Genomic DNA, 24,720 nt, shown 5'->3' on the forward strand with positions numbered 1-24,720 from the left:
ACATATATTTTAAATTATTTTGCTCCCTACATTAAAACAAACAAAAGCTGTGTCCACACTCTCACTGAAATATGTTAACCTGCATCTTTTTCTAGGCAATCTCCTGTAGGTGACCTTCCCAAAGCCTGCCCATTGCCCTCAAGCTGTTGTCCGAGATCTTCTGGGAGCTGGATCACGTACATTCCAGCTCTCCCACCCCTTGGCTTTCTCTCAGCTTTTCAGGGCCAACTCTTTGGCCACTTCACTGTTTGTTAAGCTCTTCCCACAGAGCATGAGCAATATAACCGAAAGCCATGGGCACTCAATAAATGTTAGTTTGAATTTCATTCATTTACTCATTGGAATTTTTTTTTTTAACTTTGTGTTCTAGGGTACATGTGCACAATGTGCAGGTTTGTTACATATGTATACATGTGCCATGTTGGTGTGCTGCACCCATTAACTTGTCATTTACATTAGGTATATCTCCTAATGCTATCCCTCCCCGCCCCCCACAACACGCCCCAGTGTGTGATGTTCCCCTTCCTGTGTCCAAGTGTTCTCATTGTTCAGTTCCCACCTATGAGTGAGAACATGCTCACTGGAATTTTCACTTTTGTTTTGAAGCAAGGAAGGCACGCTGATTTTCCAGGCTGTTTCTGGCTGTCCTTGTGGGATGGCGAAGTTGACTTTCCTGTCCAACCTCAGGGGAATGTACTCTCTCTCTCTCCTCTGCCTCTCCAACACCCTGGGTGTTTTTCTTTTATAGAACTGTCACACTGTTTTTCAATTTTTTGTTTTTATTGTCCTTTTCCTTGCTAGACTATAAGCTCCTTGTGGACAGGGAGTTCATATGGCTTGCTGCGAAAATAAGTTCTTGACTCATGTTCACTTTCTCCACCGCCGTATTTCCCACTCTCGTTTCTTCTATACTGCACAGTCAGTCTCATTTTGTGTTTGGTTCTATGAAGGAATAAATAAAATAAATTGAAATACCTTTCAATTATCATTTTTCATTTCCCCCCAACTCATTTCAAATCTCTTTCTTTCAGCTGCTTTAGATCGTTAACAAAAATGAATTTGTTCACAATACTGAGCATGTCCTCTAACTGGGTTGTTTAAATTTTTTTGAATTACATTATGTAGCAAATTTATAATAATAACAGGCCTATTTCTTATCCCCTATAGAATATTTTGAACCCCATAATGGATGATGGAGCATGAATAATACCTTTGATGACTTTCCTTTATTTATATATTTACTTAGTTTGGGTTGCCTTAAAAATAATTACCAATAAAAGTTTATATTTGAGGTTGCATTTAAATACTTTTAAAATGTCAGAGTATAGGGCCGGGCACAGTGGCGCAAGCCTGTAATCCCAGCACTTTGGGAGGCCGAGACGGGCGGATCACGAGGTCAGGAAATCGAGACCATCCTGGCTAACACGGTGAAACCCCGTCTCTACTGAAAAAAAAATACAAAAAACTAGCCGGGCATGGTGGTGGGCGCCTGTAGTCCCAGCTAGGTGGAGGCTGAGGCAGGAGAATGGCATGAACCCGGGAGGCGGAGCTTGCAGTGAGCTGAGATCCAGCCACTGCACTCCAGCCTGGGCGACAGAGCGAGACTCTGTCTCAAAAAATAAATAAATAAAATAAAAAATAAAATAAATAAAATGTCAGAGTATAATGTGTTATAATGTGTTCATTGCTTCTCCTTATAAATAAGTCAATAAAAATATTATCCAAAGAGTAAAAAATAACCTGATTTAAAAAAATAAATCTTGTAGCCAGACACAGTGGCTCATCCCTGTAATCCTGGCACTTTGGGAGGCTGAGGTGGGCAGATTGCTTGAGCCCATGAGTTCAAGACCAACTTGGGCAACACAGCAAGACCCTGTCTTTATAGAAAATACAAAAATTAGCCGAGCATGGTGGCGCACACCTGTAGTCCCAGCTACTCGGGAGGCTGAGGTAGGAGGACCACCTGAGCCCAGAGAGGTCGAGACTGCTTCAGCCTAGGCAACAGAGTAAGACTGTGTCTTGAAAAATAAATAAATAGAAATAAATCTTATAAAGTGTATTTATGCATCAAAATTTTAGTTGAATAATGATGTCGTTAATAAATTAAGAGAAACCTGTACCTCCTTTTCTTTGAAAGGAAAGGGTTACACTATAATTTATTTATTTTAATTATTACACAATCAGCTAGTACTCTCTAAGGCCTCAGATACAATTTCCCTAGAATGTATTATAAAAAGAGTGCCCTTTGCTACAGCAGTATAGTTTTGAATCACATTGATCCATGATAGATATATACCCCCCAATCCCCTTAATTTTTACTGTTCAGAAGTTAGTGTCATCTCTTCAGTAAAAGAATAATGGAAAAAACCATAGGGCCCCACGCTATCTGGGCATGGGATCTTGGAACCTCTCACCTGCTCTATAGGAAGTAAGCACTCTTGTTTTCCTAGAGACCCACGGATGGTTTGTTTGTGTGATTTCACATTTCCAGTTCTTGTACCAAGTCCTCTGCTGCCTCTCTTCCTAGCAGAGAGCTCTTAGAGAGATGGTCCCATTTACTAGGCAACGTACCTACTGGTAAGTTAATTCTCAGCTGATTGTCAGTCCCCCTGCTTAGGAACTTCAATGGAGCAACTAAATGAACTGCTGGGGACATTGAGCCGCTTGCTCTTCTCTATGGCGTTTAGATGAAAAGTGTTTCATTTGGGAAAGTGTGGTTTGAACCAAGAACCGTGATTATTTTTGTACATATCTTTCATCAACAATAGTGTACTTTTTATTTATTACAGGATTTCTTCAAGCAAGAATTAACTTTCATTAGCACATTCATTGAAACTGTTCAAAATAAGCCACTTTTCTCTTATTGTTCCAAAAGAAGACGTCAGAGTCACAAATTTAAGATGATGGAGTAGTGTTGCATTACAGGTACCCACACCCCCTCACCCCACAGGCAAGGGGCTGCGTGGTTTTAGGTGCATTTCCTGTTTCGGAGGCCCGATCCCTCCTGAATGGATTCCTCTAACAAAGTGCCACAAGACGGGAGGTTGCTTTTATTTGGTAGCAGAGATATGATCCATTTCGAATAATTTACATTGGGTGGCTATTCTGGTTCAAACTAGAGAATGAATGTTAAATAATAAATGTGATCATGATTGCTTTATGGAAGAACACTGCTGTGAACTCAGCCATAAACATCACTCTGCAGCATATTAATAAAAGGTAGTAACAGAAAAGATTGGAAATGGAGCATGTGTAGTAGCTCTTATTATTGAATCAGATTCTCCCAGTGTTGAAGCAAGGCATTCGTCTTAGGAAGCTACAGTAGCTCTTTTTGGAACACTATCAAAAAGCTGTGATTAAAAAACAGAAATAAACAAAAAACTGCTGCCTATGCATGTAGTTGTTAGAAAGAGGAGGTGGTGATCAGTATTTTCTCCATCTAGTCTTGAGGATTTAATTGTTGTTCCTACAAAAATCTAACAGATTTTTTTAGTAGTGAGTCAAGAATCTTCCATCAAAATGAAGAAAACTAAGTCTAACGTTATGAAGAAGAAAAGCCAATATGCCCAATTAAAACTAATCTCATTGGTTTCCTGATTCAGCCTGGAAGGAAAAGGAGCAGAATCATAAACCCCCTGAGCAGAGGGTTCAGAAGGTGAAGAGGGGGTGAAACAGGAGGTGGAGATTAGTGCTGGTGCAAGAGAGAGTACGTGGGTTCTGTCTCACAGGTGCATTTGAAATGCCTCCTCCCAAAGCATACAGTCATGAAAAAAAAAAAAAAGGACATAAAACAAATTAAATTAAAAGGAGTAAAGGGTACAATGAATCCCCAAATCCTTAAACTCAAATAAGAAACAGATACACCTTTTCTTTCTCCCTTCCTTGTTCTCTTCCTTCCTCTCTCCCTCTTGTTCCTCCCTCCTGTCCCTCCCTTCCCTCTTGTCTCTCCCTTCCCTTCCCTCTCCTCTTCCCCTTCCCCTTCCCCTTTCTCCTTCCTTCCTTCCTTCTTTCCTTCCTTCTTTCCTTCCTTCCTTCCTTCCTTTCTTTCTTGCTTTCTTGCTTTCTTGCTTTCTTGCTTTCTCTCTCTCTCTCTCTTTTTCTTTCTTTCTTTCTTTCTTTCCTAAACAACCACGGATTAGCTCAAGAGCATTTACAGATCTATTTCTTAATTGCTTCCTTTTAAAGGTAAACATGTCAAGCCAATAAAACATTCTCTCAAAATAGTTAATCATTTTTATTGTTCTGCTTTTGATGCTCAGCAGTTTTTTTCCATAAACTTTGTGATTTAGGGACTTCAGTAGGTCCACATAATTTAAGAAGTGAGCTCCTGGCAGTGTTTGATGGCAGCCTGAGTTGCTCAAGTGGAGGTTTTGAGGAGTTGGTGCTTTTATAAGGAAGCAAGTTGTATATTGTTTCCAGAGTAAAGGATCACCCTGGTGTTTCCGTCTCTGACCATGATGTGCCTGGGCCGGGTTTATAACCTAAACACAAAATAAATTACACCTGTCAAAACATAATTTGATCTGATGATCTGGATTTAAAAAGATATAGTAACTAGCATAGCAAGAAAATATGGTACCTGGCATAGCAAGCTGAGGTTTTAATTAAATATTTGTGGGCATATTGGTCTATTAGAAAAATAAGGGGAGAAAATAGAATATTTCTTGGGTAATAAGTAGCATTATCAGGTCCTGTTGGCCTAGGAATTATGAAAGAGCAAGCAGCATATAGATATCATTTCATAATTGAAATGTGCATAATTGAAATTGTTTATGACTATGTGAGAGAGCTGTGATTTACTTCAGAGTGGTGAACCCTAAGAAATGATGCTTCATCCCTAACCCCCACTGTGGATTTCTCCTGGCTTTCATGTCTTTGACAGTATGAGCATCGTCAAGGAAGTTTTTTAAAAAAGATAAAAGCAAACAGAATGTGACGTCTTTTCTTCCTTTTGATGTAAGACTGTCTTGATGCAAAACAGTAACACAGCCATTTTCCTCATGTACAAGGAGGCCAGTGGGAGAAATTAGAGTTGGGCTGTAGGTAACTCTATATGTGGACACTTCCTGCCACTTAGGATGACACTTCTAGGTCTCAAGCCTCCTTTTTGTGTAGACCTGATACAGAGGTCACAGGGAAAACATTTTGCAGCTTAATTGAAGCTCCATTTGATGCCTTGGAACCTGAATAGGAAGAATACAGAGACACTCCAGGAACAATCGTAAGGGTCCTCTTCTCTAGGAAGATTTAGTACAAACAGAACTGGATTATCACATACTTTCACTTGTGCTAGAGTTCTGCCACACGGACTTAAAAAGTAGCTTCTGTTGAGCTGCAAGCCCACAGATGGGGTGGACTTCCCTGAAAATTGCACATGGAACAGATATTAGGGAAAGCTTTTATCTTTGACTTAGTAGTTAATAGTATATATTAATATGTGAATGTAGATACATATATATCCCAGTACTTAATATCATTACCATTTGGCTGGGGACCAGTTAACAAGGTATTGCTCAATTTTTTTTTGTTTTTTGTTTTTTTTTTTTGGCATAGCTATCCAGTAGTTAGAAAATGAAAAACATTTTCCAAGAGAGCAAGCTGAGGTTTTTTTGTTTGCTTGTTTTTGAGACAGAGACTCTCTCTGTCGCCAGGCTGGAGTACAGTGGCGCGATCTGGGCTCACTGCAACCTCCACTTCCTGGGTTCAAGCAATTCTCCTGCCTCAGCCTCCTGAGTAGCTGGGATTACAGGCATGCGCCACCTGCCCAGCTAATTTTTGGATTTTTAGTAGAGACGAGGTTTTACCATGTTGGCCGGAATGGTCTTGACCTCGTGACCTCGTGATCCACCCACCTCGGCCTCCCAAAGTGCTGAGATTACAGGCATGAGCCACCACGCCCAGCCCTGAGGTTTTATAAATCTTCTCACTTGTTTAATTAAAATATCCCACTAAATTTATTTTTAGGGCTACTGGGTTTTGTTGTTGTTGTTGTTTGGGGTGTTTTTTTTTTTTTTTTTGGAAGCTGTTAAACTAAATCCTAACCAATCTTAGAATATATTTGACTAGAACGGTTGAATGTTAGGCTTTACAATATGGTAAATCCATTTTTGTCTTTCAGCAGCATCTGGTTGACTTTGTACTGACTATACATGGAAATTTTATATGCACTTTTATAATGGTTTTTGGTGATCATTTTATATATCATAATTTTAGTTATAATTTTCATTTTTTAAATAAAATAATATATATTTATTATAAAAATGTTCTTAAAAAAAAATAAAAATTACTGATTATTTTATTACCAATGAATACCACTGTTAACATTTTTGTTGTATATCCTGCTTTATATGATACTATTAAAATTTTTTGTTTTATTTTTAAAGGAAAAGTGGATTATCCCATACATATTTCTTTTTAACTTTTTTCTACTTGATAAACATATCATGGACATTTTCATGTTATTAGATATTCTAGGACATAATCTTGTTGCCTGCAAAACATTCCATTATATTATCTCAGTGTAGCAGCTTGGTTGTTTTGTACTGTTTCTTTCCATTTCCTTTATAAGATATAAACCCCATGCCTTTGTGCAAATCAGATTGTTCGAGTTTTTATTTTTAACACAAGGCTGTTGAAGATATTGGAACCAGAGCAATTTGAGGAAAGGAACACAGCCAAGGTTTTGATTCTTTTTCAGGGGTGGATCACATTGTGCAGGCTACTAGTTAACTACTCCAGTATATCTGAGTGACCACGCATCACCTTATTTTAGAACTGGAAGGAATTAGTGAACTTTTGATAATAAAGAAAAATCTTTTCCAAATGACACCAAAAGGAAGTAATATAAATAATTCTGCCTTCTGGGAATGTACAGTACAAAGAGAAGATAGGTTGAATATGTAAGTTCCCAGATTATAAGTCCTCTTTACCACCAAAGCTTGAGTCATTTTTGAAATTCTGAACCGTACCATGAAATAGTAGGCACTCACATTTTTAAAATTAAAAGTCATCATAAAAGATGGATTTACATGGGCCATAGATGTGTGAATAAGCACATGACTGGTGACAATATAGTTCATTATTTGTTGAGGTATTGCTGGAGTGAGGTACGGTGTACAGTAAAGAAAACTTTCTTCAGCAAGAGCCAAGAACAAATTTCTCAAGAGGAGTTTTTGAAATATTTAAATCACATAAAGTTGTCACCTCTAGGAAAATCAAAGGTCAATGGTGCTTGTTCAGTGAATTGATGAGAAGGGCTTCTGACAAGGTCAGGGAATGTTAGGATAGGTCGGCAGAGAAGGCAGGTGGCCACAACCAAGTCCTCAAGGAGGTCTGCAATGCCTAAGGGAAAGCAGAGGGAGACAGCAAGGGAAGGAATCAAATGGTGGGTTTGGTGGAGAGTAAGGAGGGCACTAGAGAGGGGCTGGAAATGGACAAGGGCAAGCTGAGAGGCTGTTCATGGAGGCAAAAGAGTAAAGCATGTTCTTCCCCCCCGTCAAAGGGAGGGGCAACTCCTAAAACACAAGCAGTATTAAAGGATTCTGTTTTCAAGGCACTCATTTATTTCCAAGATGTTTTTAGGCAAAGGAGGGAAAAGAAAAGATTCTAATGCTTCATCCTCCGTTTGTTGGAATATCAAATTTACTAGAATAGAAAATTCTGGAGTTTCTTACAGCCATAGTAAGTGTAGCTACTGCAAAATCAAGTAGCATGGGACTAGAAACATATGTTAAGTATAAGGTGATTTTTCTAACCCCGATTTTCTCCCGGGCTTCTTTTCTTGCTGGTGGTGGCTGCTTTCTCTTCTCTTCCAGAGTTCTATTGGAAGGGTGCTGTCTTTTGTTTTTCACAGAATGTTGATCCAAGTATGCCTGTATTTTTACTGTAAATTTCTGTGGCGCTGCCTGAAATTTGTAATGAGGAAGCTAACTGGAAGATGTGAACTACAGCGGATCTGTTACAATACCAAGCCAGGAGCTTCTAGAACCATGAAAATCGGTAAGCCTGAGACAAAGAAGTAAGCAAAAGGTAGAGTTGGTAGGATAGAGGATGCAATGTTATCTTTCAGTGTAGTAATTCTAAACCATGTGTAAAGGATTATCTTTGAATGACTGTTTTTGTTACTGCTTTCACAGAAACATCACTGAGGGATTCTAAAAGTAAGGTAAGTAAAATTATTTTTCAGCAGCTTTTTTTTTTTCACTTGGAGGCTTACCTCTATCCTAAGAAGTAAAAATTCTAAGAAACCAAAATACAGCATTGGCTAGGAAAACTGCCAACTGAGAAGAAATAATCATTTGCCCGTTACAAACCACTATACTATTTACATGAGAACAGCCACTGTATGTGAATTTCTAGGCAGGTTTGTGAAGTACTTATTACTTCATTGTCAAATGAACCCTTTCTTATACCTCTTCCCACATCATAAAATAAATATTCCATGAACATAGGAACAGTATTAACTCCCTACTATTTCCTCAATATTGAAATCATTGAACATTATACTCAAGATTTTCCAATAATATCAAAGAAGCCACTACGCTAGCTTTTATAGCATAGTGGAGCATCCACATAAGAAAGAAAACCTGTTTTCTTTTTCAAGGTTCTTGATAATTTTATCTTATTAATTTTGACATCCTGAAGACTATCTCCTCCATGTGCCTCACTCTTTAGTCATAAACTTAATGCCCATTAACAATAGAAACTATGTTGGGCAAGGAAATGAAAATATTACATTTCAATGTAGGTAGCTTGAAACAGGAAAATAGTAAGAACAAAACCAAAAAAATTATATGTGTTTTCCTGATTAAAGTAATCCGGAAAATTGCACTGCCACCCCCATTGTGAAAATGTCAAATTTATTAGAATTCAAGTACACTAAATCAATTTTTGCTTTTAACTTAAATCTTCATATAGAAGCTTAAGCGAATGCTTGAAGCCTGTATCCCAGTAGATACTGATTAAGCCTCTGGTGTTAATGAAAAGAAAACTGATTGAAACATGTTTTCCAGCTGTTGCAGACTTCTGTGAGTGTTCACCCTGATGCTATTGAAAAAACTATAGAAGATATCATGGAACTGAAAAACATTAATCCTGACATAAATCCACAGTAAGAATATGTTTCTTATGTCAGAAGTACAGAACACAAGTCACATGGCCACAAATTTAGTGTTTCTCTGTCTCCTCTCTTGTTTTTCCTCCCTCTCTCCCTAAAATAATCATCTGCCATATTTTGACTTTCAGATGAAGAATAGAGAAAAAAAGTACCTTTTTCATGTTTGTAAATGGCAGCAACTTTGTACTTCCTTTGTGGCTTATGCTTCTCAGATGCAATGAATGTAAGAAATGTGATGGGTGCCCCGATAGAGAAAGATGAGTCCATTCATCAGCAATCACTCCATCTGATGTCTGTGTTTTACACTAACAGTAAATGTTCAAATTGTAAATGTGCTGAAGCTGATTCTGTTTCATCTAGAATAGTCCTTCACTTCCTTCATGAATATTACTTTATGACAGACTGAGAATCTTGGAGACCATTTCTACCTGCTTGTCAAGAAGACAGGCATGTGTGGGAGGGAGAAATGGTTTTTATATGAAGACTTTAGAACTTCCTAATTTATTCCTCTCATCTTGGAAGTATTAAAATGCATTTGGCAATGATCGTGACATTTAAAATTAGCTTCATATTTTCCACTGGGTACAGCAATTTTTCAGTAAAATTTTACACTAAAGACACTGAGTAGAATAAATTCCAAACGCAGATATATTTAGAGAAGGTTTTCGGTTGGTAATAATCAAACTGTCTTTTAGATGTTCGTGTCTGAGAACTTCAGATGTTACCTTTGAGAAAAGCTTTTATTAATAATTACAGGAACTGTAGCTGAAGGGAATTTCAGAGCATACTTGCATAGGTCTCCCTCTTGGAAGGATTTTAGATATTAGCTATCCAGGGGCTCATCACAAAAACTCCATTTTCACCCGGTCTCCATAGCGTTCTTCGGCAGCCACTTCAGTTCATTAGCTGCCTTTTGCCTATTCCGCTACCAAAGGTTGATTTACTTATATAGTAAATGTCTTTTTGAAATCTTCTAACATATATTTTATTCCTCTGGGAAGGTGATAAGAAAGCAATTCATTATAAATAAAATTGAACGAAAAATTTAAGACTACAACTGGGCAAGAGGGACATATGAGTCCTGTAATAATCATGTTTAGAGATTGGATTGGATTTAATAGCAAATCTTTTCTATGAAAGTTATATAAGGTGCATTCAAGAGCATTTCTTTGCCATCCATTCTCTCGTTCTCATTTTTTTTAAAGACCCTTTTAGGTTCAGGTTGAGGATCCCTAATCTGAAAATCCAAAATCTGAAACTTTTGGGCAGTGACAGGATGCCCCAAGTGGAAGATTCCATAGCTGACCTCGTGTGACAGATTGTATCTGTTATTAAAAATGTTGTATAAAATTACCTTCAGGCTATGTGTATAAGGTGTATATGAGACACAAATGAATTTCATGCTTAGACTTGTGTCCCATCCCCGAGATATCTCATTATGTATATGCAAATATTCCAAAATCTGAAACACGTCTGGTCCCAAGCATGTCAGATAAGGGTTACTCAACCTGTCGTATTTTTTTTAAATCTCCATATGGATTCTAATGCCTTTTTTTTCCAGAGTAACATTAATAAGCTCGATATAAAAAAATTAAATACTTTTCTGAGAAAACAAAGAAATAGCTTAGAGATGGGTAAACACTTTATAGCTGACCAAACTCTTACTACTATTAACCTCACTTGTTTTAATTACATTATTTTAAGTGCTGCTTATGGTGGCTCTAAAAATTACGAAAGAGAAAATTAATTTATTTATTTATTTTAATTTTTTTTTTTTTTTGAGACAAGAGTCTTGCTCTGTCGCCCAGGCTGGAGTGCAATGGTGCAGCTTAGGCTCACTGCAACCTCTGTCTCCCGGGTTCAAGTGATTCTCCTGCCTCAGCCTCCCAAGTGGCTGGGACTAGAGGCACGTGCCATCACATCTGGCTAATTTTTGTATTTTTAGTAAAGATGAGGTTTTACCATGTTGGCCAGGCTTGTCTCAAACCCCAGAACTTGTGATCCGCCTGCCTCTGCCTCCCAAAGTGCTAGGATTACAGGCGTGAGACACCGCGCCCAGCCTGAGAAAATTTAATTGACTTTCCTTATTCCTGCCTCCTGCATTCCTTCCATTCTCCTCTTTCCCTCAAAATTAACTCTCTTCTCCATCCTACATAGACTTTCTGGGTGACTAGTGCTATGGTGCCCTTTCCTAAATTTTAATGTCTGACCTAGTTGTTTGGTGCTATGGTAACAAGTAATGATGAAAGCCATTCATTGAATACGACATTATTAAAGTTCAGTATTCCTAGGCTGTCTGACTGTCCTGTACGTTTAGAGCAGGTACACAGTTCCAAGTTCTGTTGCCTTCAACTTGAGATTTAACATCTGTGCATGTCATTTACCCCTGAAAAAAATATGATGATGTACAGTGATTATAATGACCACCACCACACCACAGCAACATGCTCAAAGTCCGTGAGTGAACAAGACAAAAGACTAGATTGGAGAGTATCAATTGCCAATGTTCAGCCATTTTTGAGCCACAGAAAATACATGACTCTAAAGAATTTAGGAGGAAAAGATAAACATGAAGTACTACTTTTAGACCTTCAGATTACCTTACTTTAGAGGCTGTAGAAAGGGAAAACAGCATTCTGATCACAGAAAGTAATGATCCTCTGTGTGTTATAGTCACCAGATTGTTTTCTGTTCTAGTGATATGCTTTAACGGTACTATTATTCAAATAGTGTACATTCAGAGAGGACTGAGAGCGATCATAAAATATCTGAAAACCGGCTGGGCGCGGTGGCTCATGCCTGTAATCCCAGCACTTTGGGAGGCAGAGGGAGGTCACCTGAGGCCAGGAGTTTGAGACCAGCCTGGCCACACATGGCGAAACCCCATCTTTATTAAAAAATATAAAAATTAACTGGGTGTAGTGGTGGGCACCTGTAATCCCAGCTACTCGGGAGGCTAGGGCAGGAGAATCACTAGAACTCAGGAGGCGGAGGTTGCAGTGAGCCAAGATTGTACCACTGCACTCCAGCCTGGGCGACAGAGTGAGACTCTGTCTCAAAACCTAAAAAATAAAAATAAAATAAAACATCTGAAAACCATGTCCCATGAGAGGCAGTTGAAGAAATAAGATTTCTGTTTTCCCTAGAGATTAGAAGAATCACTTTCTTAAATAGTCATGGCAGGGGAAAGGTGGAAATAAATTTGCTCAGAGAAAAGAATTTGAACGGTTTGGTAGTAAGCAAAGCAGATTTTGTTTCAGCATAAGAAAAGGTGTTCAGACAACTACAGCAGTCAGAATGTAATAGAACATCTTGTAAAATTGTAACTACCCTCTTAGCACTGTCTCCCCTGAGGAGGACATTCCCAAGTGGAGGTGGTGGTGTTATTGTTACTTTGTTTCACTTCATTTTGTTTTGATTTTTTTTCCTTGAAGCCCGTAAGGGTTTTTTCTGTTGTCTTCACCCTCGTTCTCTTCCACACATCTTTCTAAAGTAATTCTGATATGACCACCTAGGGGGGTGCTATATAATCCCTAAGAGCCCAGTATTACCTATAATTTCAAGTAACCTGCATAAAGAAATCCCTTGTGGGCTTTTGTTTGGTTTTGTTTGGTTTTTTTGGTAGAGATAGGATGTTGCTTTGTTGCCCGGGCTGGTTTTGAACTCCTGGCCTCAAGCAATCCTCCCATCTTGGCCTCAGAAATTCCTTATTTTTAAGCCATACCATTGCAATTTAGCTGTAGAAAAAGTCAGACTTTGAGGCAGATTTTAGCCAGGTTCTACAGTTGTCCATGTGGAGATTTAATAAGAATTGTGCTTCTATTAAATAGATCATCTTTGAGCAATTTTCCCTGAATATTACATGAATATGAAAAGTTATATCACGCATACATCAAGTGAACAAATGCCAAAGTGATGCCCTGTTCTTCCTTGTGTGTCTCTTCTGTTTTTGAACATCCTAGGCTGGGAATCTCTCTTCAGGCTTGCCTTCTGCAAATCGTTGGGTACAGGAACCTTATTGCAGATGTGGAAAAACTGCGTAGAGAGCCCTATGATTCTGATAATCCCCAACATGAAGAAATGCTTTTGAAGGTTAGTGCTTGAACACATTTCAGTTCTTCATCTAAGTCAGCTGACATTTGCCAGGCACCTGCTATGTGCTAGGCACTGCTGTATTCATCAGGGGTACAAAGATGGATGAGACACGGGCCCCTGACTGGTTGGTAAGGTCAGGTTTTCTTGCTGGTTCAGGTGTTGGAAGTAAATTTTTCATCAGAAAATTCCTGTGAGAAGTTAAGTCCAAAGCCAATTTTCTTTTGTAATCTGAGAAAGCATCAGAGGTGATTTCTGTGGGCTCTCACATTTGGCTTCAGTTTAGATTGTTTAACATGTGTTGAAAGCCAACAGGAGAAATAGCATTTGTCAAAGAGTGACTTGGGATTCCCATTTATGACTTTTAATACACATCAGAGAAGATAAAGTCGGTTTCTGCCTCAGCAACGGCCCTCTTGGGAAATTACCCAAGATCTTAATGCTGATTATTTATGCATGCAACTTAGAGAGTATTAGAAGAGGTAAAGGTTTATATTTGGCACACTAGAACTTCTGGAGAAATAATATGAAGTTATGAATACTCCTGACTGTCAAAGCAAAACCTTAAAAATCTTACAGGATCTGATGGTATATGAAGAAACATCAGTAATACTTTCCCTCAAAACACTGAGTTTGGGGCTAAAGAAATTAAGACCCCCCAATAATTAAGACTACCCTTAAGAACTACATACTTACCAGAAATGTTTTATAAATTCATTTCTGAAAACAGATGCTTCTTTAGAATTAGAGTGCTTTGGGGTACTTCCTTGCCTTTTCCTAGAATTCAAAAAGGCAGTAACCAAACTGTAAGAAAACATTTGTTTAGCTTGCCTTTATTTTATTGAAAAATGTCAACAGAAGATGTAATTTCAAAAATGTATCCTGTTGTGTTTTTGTGTGAAGGAGTGTGTTTTTATGTATGTAAGTACTTAAGCAAATGACTCATTTGTCTCTGTTAATTAGTGCTGGATCTGATGTAAATCATTAAAAATTAAAGATGCCTCATTCTTGGCAATAGTTTTTCTTCTTCCTTTTCTCCCTGCTGAAGTTTAGCTAACCTGCTGACTGAATTTTATCTCTTTGTATTGCCATTTTTTTTTTCCTGACCATTTTCTGATGGAAGTAGTTCAACAAAATTACCCAAACATAGGAAATAAGAGGTGACAGAGAAAAGAGGTGTTGTAATTAACCAATAGTCACAAGAGCCTGAACAATTTATTAGAATAGCTGAGGTTCCCTCAGAATGAGTGACATCCAGGTGCCTGCTAGGCACCATCTTTAGCTGATCTCTTGTATATGTGCTGGCACATAGTAGGTTTTCAACAAATATGAGTGAATACATGAATTATTATAGTTCATTAGCTACATCTCAAGAACTCATATATTACTTTCTTCTGTGGTTATGATTAGATTTATGTGTTATTTAAACTGTCAGCTATATGAAGTAGGCAAGGAAATGATGGCTACCTTTATTTTAGAGATGAGAAACCTGTAAGCATTTTAGCTCAGGTTCTCATTCACACGTCTAGTAAATTATAAAGTCAGGGCTGTTCATTACTGCATTAGGTACTTTGGGGGAAAGACATCATTTCTGCCCTCAAGTGGCTTACAATCCAATTGGGGCATATTCTATATCTTCAAAAAAAAAAAAAATCACTAAATCTGGCCAGGTGTGGTGGCTCATGCCTGTAATCCCAGCACTTTGGGAGGCTGAGGTGGCTGGATCACTTGAGGTCAGGAGTTTGAGACCAGCCTGGCCAACATGGTGAAACCCTGTCTCTACTAAAAATATGAAAATTAGCCCGGCACAGTAGCAGATGCCTGTAATCCCAGGTACTCAGGAGGCTAAGGCAGGAGAATTGCTTGAACCCAGGAGGCAGAGGTTGCAATGAGCCCAGATCACACCACTGCACTCCAGCTTGGGTGACAGACCAAGACTCCATCTCAAAAAACAAACAAACAAGCAAAAATCACTAAATCTTATCCATACAGCACCCTAAGGTATCTTTGAAATGTTTTCCATGCCCAATGCCTTGTTCTAGCCATCATCTCCAACTTGGGCTGTGACAGCCTTTTAATGATGCCCGTAACCATTAGATTCTTCCCTCACATCATCCGAAATACTGTTGGAGGGATTTTTTTTCCCTCAAAACACAGATATATTCATTGCTATTCCCTAGACTAGAAACTTCAGGCTATGTCCTATAGTAGAAAGCCCACGCATCTTAGCATGTCATTTTGGAGGCTTTCCAATGTATTTCTTGAAGCTACAGCTCCTGTATCCTCATCACATACAGTACATTTCTGCCATGCTTTGCCATTCACCATGACCCAGAATAAGCCGTGCCATACCATATGCCCAGGCATTTGTTCATGCTGTTCCCTCTGTTACCTATTACTGTCACTGCAGAAGCCAGCTTGTTTTTTAAATCCTTACTCACAGAATTTTGAAATCTTCACTAGCTCCCCAAGCAAACTTAGGAGTGGGAATCTTTGTTCTCTTCTTCAGTTTGTTCAAGTTTCAAGTATGATGATAAAATCAGAAATAATAAAACATTAATTGAGTGTTCAGTCTGTGCCAATTGTTACAGTCAGTGTTTTCTGGCATTATTTCATTTCATTATCACAGTAGCCTTGTGGTGCTACACTGCTCTTATCTTCATTTTTCAGATGAGGAAACTGAAGCTGAGCAGTGAAGTGGCTGTGCGAGCTCACATAGGGTGGTAGCTAAGGGCTCTGAGCTACCACACTGCACTAGGTCTTTTTTTTTTTTTTTTTTTTGAGACGGAGTCTCGCTCTGTCGCCCAGGCTGGAGTGCAGTGGCGCAATCTCGGCTAACTGCAAGCTCCGCCTCCCAGGTTTACGCCATTCTCCTACCTCAGCCTCCCCAGTAGCTGGGACTACAGGCGCCCGCCACTGCGCCCGGCTAATTTTTTGTATTTTTAGTAGAGACGGGGTTTCACTGTGTTAGCCAGGATGGTCTCGATCTCCTGACCTCGTGATCCGTCCGTCTCAGCCTCCCAAAGTGCTGGGATTACAGGCTTGAGCCACCGCGCCCGGCTTGCACTAGGTCTTGAGAGACAAATCACATCTTGTTCACATTGTGTTTCCAGGGCTGACCCATGGTTTGTGTTTCACTGCCTGAGCTTAAGCTTCTTCATCTTTAAAATGGGTCATAATACCCTTGTTAGCTACTTCACAGAACCGTTTAGAGCAAAAGTCAGCAAACCAAGGCCTGCAAACCAAATTTGGCATACCACCCATTTTACAAGTAATATTTGCAGTACAGCCACATGCATTTGTGTGTGGTGTTTATAGCTGCTATGGCTGCTGTCCTAGTTTAAAGGCAAAGTTAAGTAGTTACAACAGAGACCATACAGCTCATACAGCCTAAAATATTTGTCAACTGGTCTTTTACAAAGTTTGTGCCCAGGCACAGTGGTTCACACCTGTAATCCCAGCACTCTGGGAACCTGAGGCAGGAGGGTCACTTGAGCCCAGGAGTTCAAGACTAGCCTGAGCAACATAGCAAGACCCCATCTCCACAAAAAAAAAAATTTAATAAATAGCTGGGCATGGTGATGTGCACCTGTAGTACCAGTTACTTGGGAGGCTACGGCAGGAGGATCACTTGTGCCCAGGAGGTCAAGCCTACAGTGAGCTATGGTTGTATCACTGCACTTAGCCTGGGCAACAGAGTGTGACCCTAGCTCTAAAAATAATAATAATAATAATAATTAAATTAAGTTAAATGTAAAAACATGTTTGCTGACCCCTAGTTTCTAAGCACAGGTCATATATAGTATTGCCACATGTTTAAGCGCTTGGCTTTTTAAGCATAGGAGAGCATTATCAGTGTTACTAGAATTCTAAATTATTTTCAAAGTCCAGATTTTATGATCATTTGAACATAGTCTGGGATGAAATTGAATAATATCCCTGTCCATATGAATCACTTATATAGACATTTCTATTAAAAGTGTTCCAACCAAATTAATAATGAAGACAAAATTCTAAGTGGATTCATGCATTTAATGAAAAACATAAAGTCCAGAATTAAAGACCCTCTCCTGATGGAAAGAGGCAATCCCACGGTGACCTTGGTGAGACGCTGCTTCTCCTTGAATGCTCTAGCTCAAGGGTAGACGTATCACCTTCCCTTTCTGTTCTGCAGAGAGTTCAAGACCAGGCAGAAGTGTTCAAATAAACTTGTGTAAAGCTTCCGTTCGAAGTGAAGAGAGTTCAGTAGAGAGAGCAGTCTGTGAGGGTAACAGTCTGACTCAGAGTGCAGTCTCCACATCTGTTTCTTGTCTTCTGCTATAGGAATCACTTTTCCTAGCCCCTAGTCTCCTCCGCTTGGCAGGTGGCTTTGTAATAACTACTCCCAGTAGCACAGTCCTAGATGAGCGGATTCCTCAGAGTCCCCACCATAAGCCCACCACCGTTTCTCAGATCTGAAGTTGGCTTCCTAGTGCATGACCTCATCCTTCAGGAGCACCCCATCCCCTACTCTTGTTTTTTCAGAGAAGAGCTTACCTATTGGAAGAGAATCGAAATAGCTCAAGGTTATTTTATTTTATATGTATTTATTTTGAGACAGCGTCTCACTCTGTCATGCAGGCTGGAGTGCAGTGGTGCAATCTTGGCTCACCGCAACCTCCACCTCGCGTGTTCAAGCAATTCTCCAACCTTAGCCTCCTGAGTAGCTGGGATTATAGGCATGAGCCACGGCGCCTGGCTCAAGGTTTTTTTAAAATAGGAAATATACAGATAATTGTACTTCATGTAAGTATTTTAGCATAATGGGCTTTCATCTTCCAAAATAAGTTTGACTATTTTATTTGCTACATATATTTATTAACCTACTGGTTCAGCCTCTCAATATTTAGCAAGTTTGTTTTAAAAATTACTATTCCCATTGGTCTACAGTACCATTCATATAAATGCATAACTTCAAAGTCAACATTCCTTTCACTGTGGACATAAGAATTCTTAAGGGGTACAATAATGACGTGGCTGCTGGGTACTGTTAAAAGCCAAAAGGACTGGCAGGCTCAGAAAGGCATAAACTATTTATACATACTCTCAGTATACTACTAGTCCCACATTTTTGCTGTACATTCTTGTCTCATAATATGGTACAAATTATTCACTAAGTCTGAAAAAAAAAAACAAGATGAATACATTTTCATCTGAATTTCAAAATAACCTTTTTAATGAAAAAGAAGTTCCTCATGTTAAATCTGTTTAAAAGAATGATTTAAATACTTTGTTCACAACATGTACAATTTTTTGACCCTAGTGCCTCATTAAAATCAGTTTAGCAATAAAACCTTCTGTGCTTTATCAAAAACAACATTCAATAGATTATAAAATTATTCAATCTGCATTTGAATCATTATTAGGACACTGAATTATAACAAAGTCCAGTAAATGTATGACCATTCATCAACACCCTTAAAACCTGTGAATTATTGCAATTAATCTCATGTGTGCATATAATTCAAACATAAACTTTGTGGAGAGGGGATATAAAATAAATACTACAGTATTTCTTCAGTCCTATTTAATGCTGCCTAGATGGTTAGGTGAAAAGGTTAATATTACTAACAGGCACTTTGGGAAGCCGAGGCAGGTGGATCACCTGAGGCCAGGCATTTGAGACCAGCCTGGCCAACATGGTGAAACACTGTCTCTACTAAAAATACAAAAATTAGCCAGGCGTGGTGGCACACACCTGTAGTCCCAGCTACTCGGGAGTCTGAGGCACTAGAATTGCTTGAGCCTGGGAGGCAGAGGTTGCAGTGAACCAAGATGGTGCCACTGCACTCCTATCTGGGCGATGGAGAAAGACTCTGTCTCAAAAAAGAAAAAAGAAATATATATATATATATATATCTCTAACAGGAAGAATCAAACTAGTTTAATAACTTGTTTTCTAAGTAGTTACCACAATTTAGTAAAACCAAGATATGCAGAGTATGCCAATACATTTTTCCTATAGTGTAAGGTAATTGCTAATATGAGGTATAATCGGTAAGCAATTAATACAAATATAAACAGGCATAAGCCACCACGAAATCACAGTCTGGTGAAAAGCTTTTCAGCTAAGCTAATTGGAGAAGAGAGTTAAGGGAAATGAGAAAGGGCGGACAGGGCAGGTTTCCAGTGGGAACATCATTTACATGCCTTATCATCACCCTCTTATATGTAACAATCCTCTGATGCAGGAAGGTAAATCCTGTTCAAGTATGCTAGCCTAGAATATACTTTATGTAGCATAGTAAGATTATTTAAGTATTACTAATGCTTCATTTGCACTTATATTTAGATTATACATAATCCTATATGCATATTAAAAACTCATTTCCCTAAATGAGTTAAAGAGTTTCAGGGAAGATGGAACTATGTACTATAGAATTTAGAATATCTAAACTAAGAGGTAAAATCAAAGGAGAACATTACTACCTTTTTAGTAAATGGATTGTATGAGCTTACTCTTCTTTTTTTTTTTTTTTTTTTTTTAGATGGAGTCTCACTCTGTCATCCAGGCTGGAGTGCGGTGGCGCCATCTTGGCTCACGGCAACCTCTGCCTCCTGGGTTCAAGCAATTCTCTGCCTCAGCCTCCCAAGTAGCTAGGATTACAGGTTCCTACCACCATGCCTGGCTAATTTTTGTATTTTGAGTAGAGACGGGGTTTCACCGTCTTAGCCAGGCTGGTCTTGAACTCCTGACCTCATGATCCACCTGCTTTGGCCTCCCAAAATGCTGGGATTACAGGCCTGAGCCACCCATGTCTCCTCATCCATTTTTTAATACATGGGTTTGTCTGATGAGGATTGTAATCCAATGATTGGTTAGCAGCAATTTTACCAAACTGTAAGTTCTTTTACTAACAGACATTATAAACAGATAATACTAATCTTATTTAAAAATAATGAGTGCCACACTGGTGAATATACAGCTTATGAATAACTTTTAAAAATTTTCCCATTTTAAAAGGCAAACACAGCAGACAACTATACTAAACAAAGAAGCTAGAATATGGATACAGGATTGATGGGTCTAAAATGATACATACCATACATAATTAATGTTAATCATGTGATCGGTATATTTTTCTTTGTGATTCCCCTTCGTGCTGCTTTCTTCAGAAACTGAATTCTGAACTTCCTCTTCTAAAATTGGTACAATCAGGTTATCCTTGGACATCAAATTTTCTTTTATCACAAACTTAGTGATACAAAATGACACAAAAATGTTTCATTTTCATATTCATCCAATATCTAGAGTAATAAAAAGAAGCACATGGCCAGGCACAGTGGCTCACACCTGTAGTCCCAGCACTTTGGGAGGCCGAGACCAGCAGATCACTTGAGGTCAGGAGTTCAAGACCAGCCTGGTCAACATGGTGAAACCCCATCTCCACTAAAAACACAAAAATTAGCTGGGCATTGTGGCTGAAACCTGTAATCCCAGCTACTCAGGAGGCTGAGGAAGGAGACTCGCTCTAACCTAGGAGGCAGAAGTTGCAGTGAGCTGAGATCACACCGGTGCACTCCAGCCTGGGTGACAGAATGAGACTCCATCTAGGGGAAAAAAAAAAAAAAAAAAGCATGTGAAAATATTCTGGAAATCTTAAAGTATGCTGGTCCAAGTTTTGCTACAGATGATTCCTTTATACTAACCCTGCTAGGGAAATAGTTATTGCTTTTCAGAAGACATAGCACCATCAAGTCTGTGTCTAGTATAGTCTGTAGTAGAACACTTGGATTTTTATGAGCTGCACTAAGAAAAATCCATTGTTCAGTTGCTGTCATTTGAATACAAGTATCTGGATGGCATTCAGTCTGAAGTTTGACAGCAAGTCCATTTAGCTCAAGGAAGAATTGCCTTAAATGTTCATACTTCCATATACCTGCATCTTGGCCTTCAGGTGGTTCAAGATTTTTGTCAGTATTGGAGCAGTCTTCTCTTATGTTCTGTTGCATATACTGCTGAACAGCTAGCATACTGTCATTTCATCAAAAGAATCATCAGGCCAGGTGCCCAGCCTGGTCCACCTCAGCATTGCCATGTCCTCTACCATGACCACAGTGCTATCATCTGAAGATTAATAACACTTTTTAGCCATTATTCTAGTCTTTCATGATCCATAAAATTACTAAAATGAAATTTCTTTTTAAAGCATTTTATTATTCAGGCCGGGCATGGTGGCTCATATCTGTAATCCTAGAAATTTTGGAGGCCGAGGCAGGTAGATCACTTGAGGTCAGGAGTTTGACACACCAGCCTGGCCAACATGGCGAAACCCTGTCTCTACCAAAAAAAAAAAAAAAAAAAAAAAAAACACGAAAATTGACTGGGCGTGGTGGTGCACACCTGTAGTCCCAGCTACTTGGGAGGCTGAGGCACAAGAATCTCTTGTACCCAGGAAGCAGAGGTTGCAGTGAGCTGAGATCATGCCACTACATTCCAGCCTGGACGACAGAGTGAGACCCTGTCTCTGTGAAAAACAAAACAAAACAAAAACCAAAGCATTTTATTATTCAAATGTTTTACTAAGCATTTACTAAGCATCCCACACTAAGCATTCACCTAGTGAGTGAGGTTTATCACCCATCTATGGAAATGAAGCGCCTGCTTTTGCCATCTTGCTGCACTGATTCGATAAAATAAGATATTTTTTAATTGTGCAGGGCCCTGAGATGACTTCACATTATTATTCAAATGAATGTGACAAGTTTTACATTTTTTTCCTTTTTTCCCCTCGTGTCAGTCACCAAATCAGTTCCTAAAGGGTTTTGTTGTTGTTGTTTTTGTTGTTTGTTTTGTTTTGTTTTTTGAAACAGAGTCTCACTCTGTCGCCCAGGCTGGAGTGTAGTGGCACGATCTAGGCTCACTGCAAGCTCCGCCTCCTGGGTTCACGCCATTCTCCTGCTTCAGCCTCCTAAATAGCTGGGACTACAGGCGCCTGCCACCACGCCCGGCTAAATTTTTTTTTTTTTTTTTTTTTTTTTGGCCTTTTTAGTAGAGACAGGGTTTCACCATGTTAACCAGGATGGTCTCGATCTCCTGACCTCGTGATCCGCCCACCTCTACCTCCCAAAGTGCTGGGATTACAGGCGTGAACCACCGTGCCCGGTCCTCTAAAGGATTTTTAAAAATAAACCTTTCCCCAGTGACGATTTCCTGGTCTCATTTAGTCTTTTCTGATGATCTCAAACAGTTTCTGGTTTTTGTTTTTTGTGTTTTTAAGATAGAATTTTGCTCTTGTGCCCAGGCTGGAGCGCAGTGGTGCGATCTCGGCTCACTGCAAGCTCCGCCTCCCGGGTTCCTGCCATTCTCCTGCCTCAGCCTCCCGAGTAGCTGGGATTACAGGCATGCGCCACCACACCCGGCTAATTTTTTGTATTTTTAGTAGGGATGGAGTTTCACCATGTTGGCCAGGCTGGTCTCGAACTCGTGACCTGAATTTATCCACCTTCCTCGGCTTCCCAGAGTGCTAGGATTACAGGCGAGAGCCACCGTACCCGGCCAGTTTCTGTTTTGATGAATGCAGAGCACTGGCACATTCTTATGTGAATTCTTTAAAAAGAGATTTTGTACACTCATGCTTGATATTTTGCTTTCAAGCATGAGAGATTTACCTCCTTTTTACCCTTTATCTCTCGCCCTTTAGACAAATCGAATTTACCTGTTGTGGCACTAACATAAAATATTGTATAATGTGAATAATAAGTAATATTAGATTAATGTGTAAAATAACATTAGTAAAATGAATAACAGCTTTTATTAGTATTTTCTGTCATCAAATATTATGTTTTACACTGTGTCAGGTATGTGACAATTTGATTTAGCAAGGTATTTTGTGTATTACTGTTTCATTTAAGCTTCGTAATATAGAATAAGCAATTTAGAAATTGAATTATTTCTGAAATAGTAGTAAGGAAAGTTTACATTTGTGTTTTACCCTGTTGGTAATGAAGATGTAAGTCTAAAAAGTAAACTTGCTTACATGCCCATCTCTATTAGAAAAAACTAAGAGTTTCAGCATTACGTATTTATACAACTGTGGGTCTCAGAATCTCTCTCAAGTAATGATATGTGCTGAATCTTTCTACAGAAAACTTTAAAAAATAGAACCAGCTTATTAAGCAGTAAAGAGTATAATGCTTAAAATTTACAATTGTCCAGTAATATATTAATAAAATTGATTTTAACTGAAATTACTTTTGGTAACTCTTAAAGATAATAATACATTTTGAGGTTTATTCATGAACATTACTGATGTTGCTTCCTCTAGCAACACGATAATGTTTACTCTCACTCCTGTTATAGGTGAGATCTAAAAAAATGAAACTCGGCCGGGCGTGGTGGCTCATGCCTGTAATCCGAGCACTTTGGGAGGCCGAGGCAGGCGCATCACTTGAGGTCAGGAGTTTGAGACCATCCTGGCCAATGTGGTAAAACCCCGTCTCTACCAAAAATACAAAAATCAGCCAGGTGTGGTGGTGCATGCCTGTAATCCCAGCTACTCTGGAGATGGAGGCATGAGAATCACTTGAACCCAGGAGGCAGAGGTTGCAGTGAGCCGAAATCACACCACAGCACTCCTTTATACTCTTACGTATTTTTGAGAGCACAGCCTGGGCAACAGAGTGAGACTCTGTCTCCAAAATAAAAAAGCAAAAAGAAACTCATGTCAGTTCGCTTTTTTTTTTTTTTTTTTTTTGGTTAATAATGCTGCTAAAAGTTTTGATATAATATTACGGCATTTTCCGAGAATCTGAATAATAATAATAGGTGGCCTTGAAATTTTTCCACTTCTCTCTTTTCTTTATACTCTTAAATATTTTTGAGAGCACCAAAGAGCTTTTTTGTGGGAGATTATCTATCTAATCTATCTATCTACCTACCTACCTATCTGCTATCTAATTTCCTATTCAAAATTAAAATAGAAAGATTTTAAACATTAAAATATATAAGTACTCAATCCCTTGCCTTCAGAGCAAAGATATCACAGCACATCATGCATCCTTTGGAAAAATTCCACTAGGTACTCATGAGACAATGAGAGCGAAAAGGCAAATAACCTCTTCTTTTATTATAAAATAGTAGTTTTTTGGTTTTGTTTTTCTCTCTCAGACCCTCTGCAAAGGTCCTGGGAACCTCCAGGGAGGCTTCAGATCATACTTTGAGAAATGCTGTCATAAATAATTGAAAGATGATCACATCTTTAATTGTAATGTATTTGCATACATTCAGCTTTGCAAAGCTCCTCCTAATGATGTAGTTTACAAAATCTGAACCAATAGGAAAGGGTATTTGTGAGTGTATATCAACAGGGTAATTCTCTTTTTTTTTCCCTACAGTTATGGAAATTCTTGAAGCCCAATACTCCACTGGAATCTCGGATTTCTAAGCAGTGGTGTGAAATTGGTTTCCAAGGTGATGATCCTAAAACAGATTTTCGAGGAATGGGACTTCTGGGACTGTATAATTTGCAGTA

At 38.9% G+C, this 24,720-nt stretch overlaps 1 protein-coding gene and 1 pseudogene across 5 annotated transcripts in view; one reads left to right on the forward strand and one right to left on the reverse strand.

Annotated features, from left to right (window-relative positions):
- The window catches only part of ELMOD1 (ELMO domain containing 1), a 76,248-nt gene that overhangs the window by 32,273 nt on the left and 19,255 nt on the right, over nucleotides 1–24,720 (forward strand). For 2 of the 5 annotated variants that reach the window (XM_008020735.3, XM_008020739.3), the window contains exons 3-7: nucleotides 7,853–7,998; nucleotides 8,136–8,164; nucleotides 9,012–9,109; nucleotides 13,078–13,207; nucleotides 24,584–24,717. In XM_008020735.3, the coding sequence (XP_008018926.1) occupies nucleotides 7,853–7,998; nucleotides 8,136–8,164; nucleotides 9,012–9,109; nucleotides 13,078–13,207; nucleotides 24,584–24,717 (537 nt within the window). Of the gene's footprint in view, nucleotides 1–2,789; nucleotides 2,926–7,814; nucleotides 7,999–8,135; nucleotides 8,165–9,011; nucleotides 9,110–13,077; nucleotides 13,208–24,583; nucleotides 24,718–24,720 lie in introns of all 5 variants that reach the window. The other 3 variants (XM_008020737.3, XM_038005253.2, XM_038005254.2) reach the window with 3 other exon arrangements.
- On the reverse strand, nucleotides 16,355–21,552 carry LOC140713187 (MOB-like protein phocein pseudogene; annotated as a pseudogene).

This window comes from Chlorocebus sabaeus, chromosome 1 (assembly GCF_047675955.1).
Source record: "Chlorocebus sabaeus isolate Y175 chromosome 1, mChlSab1.0.hap1, whole genome shotgun sequence".
Lineage (NCBI taxonomy): Eukaryota > Metazoa > Chordata > Mammalia > Primates > Cercopithecidae > Chlorocebus > Chlorocebus sabaeus.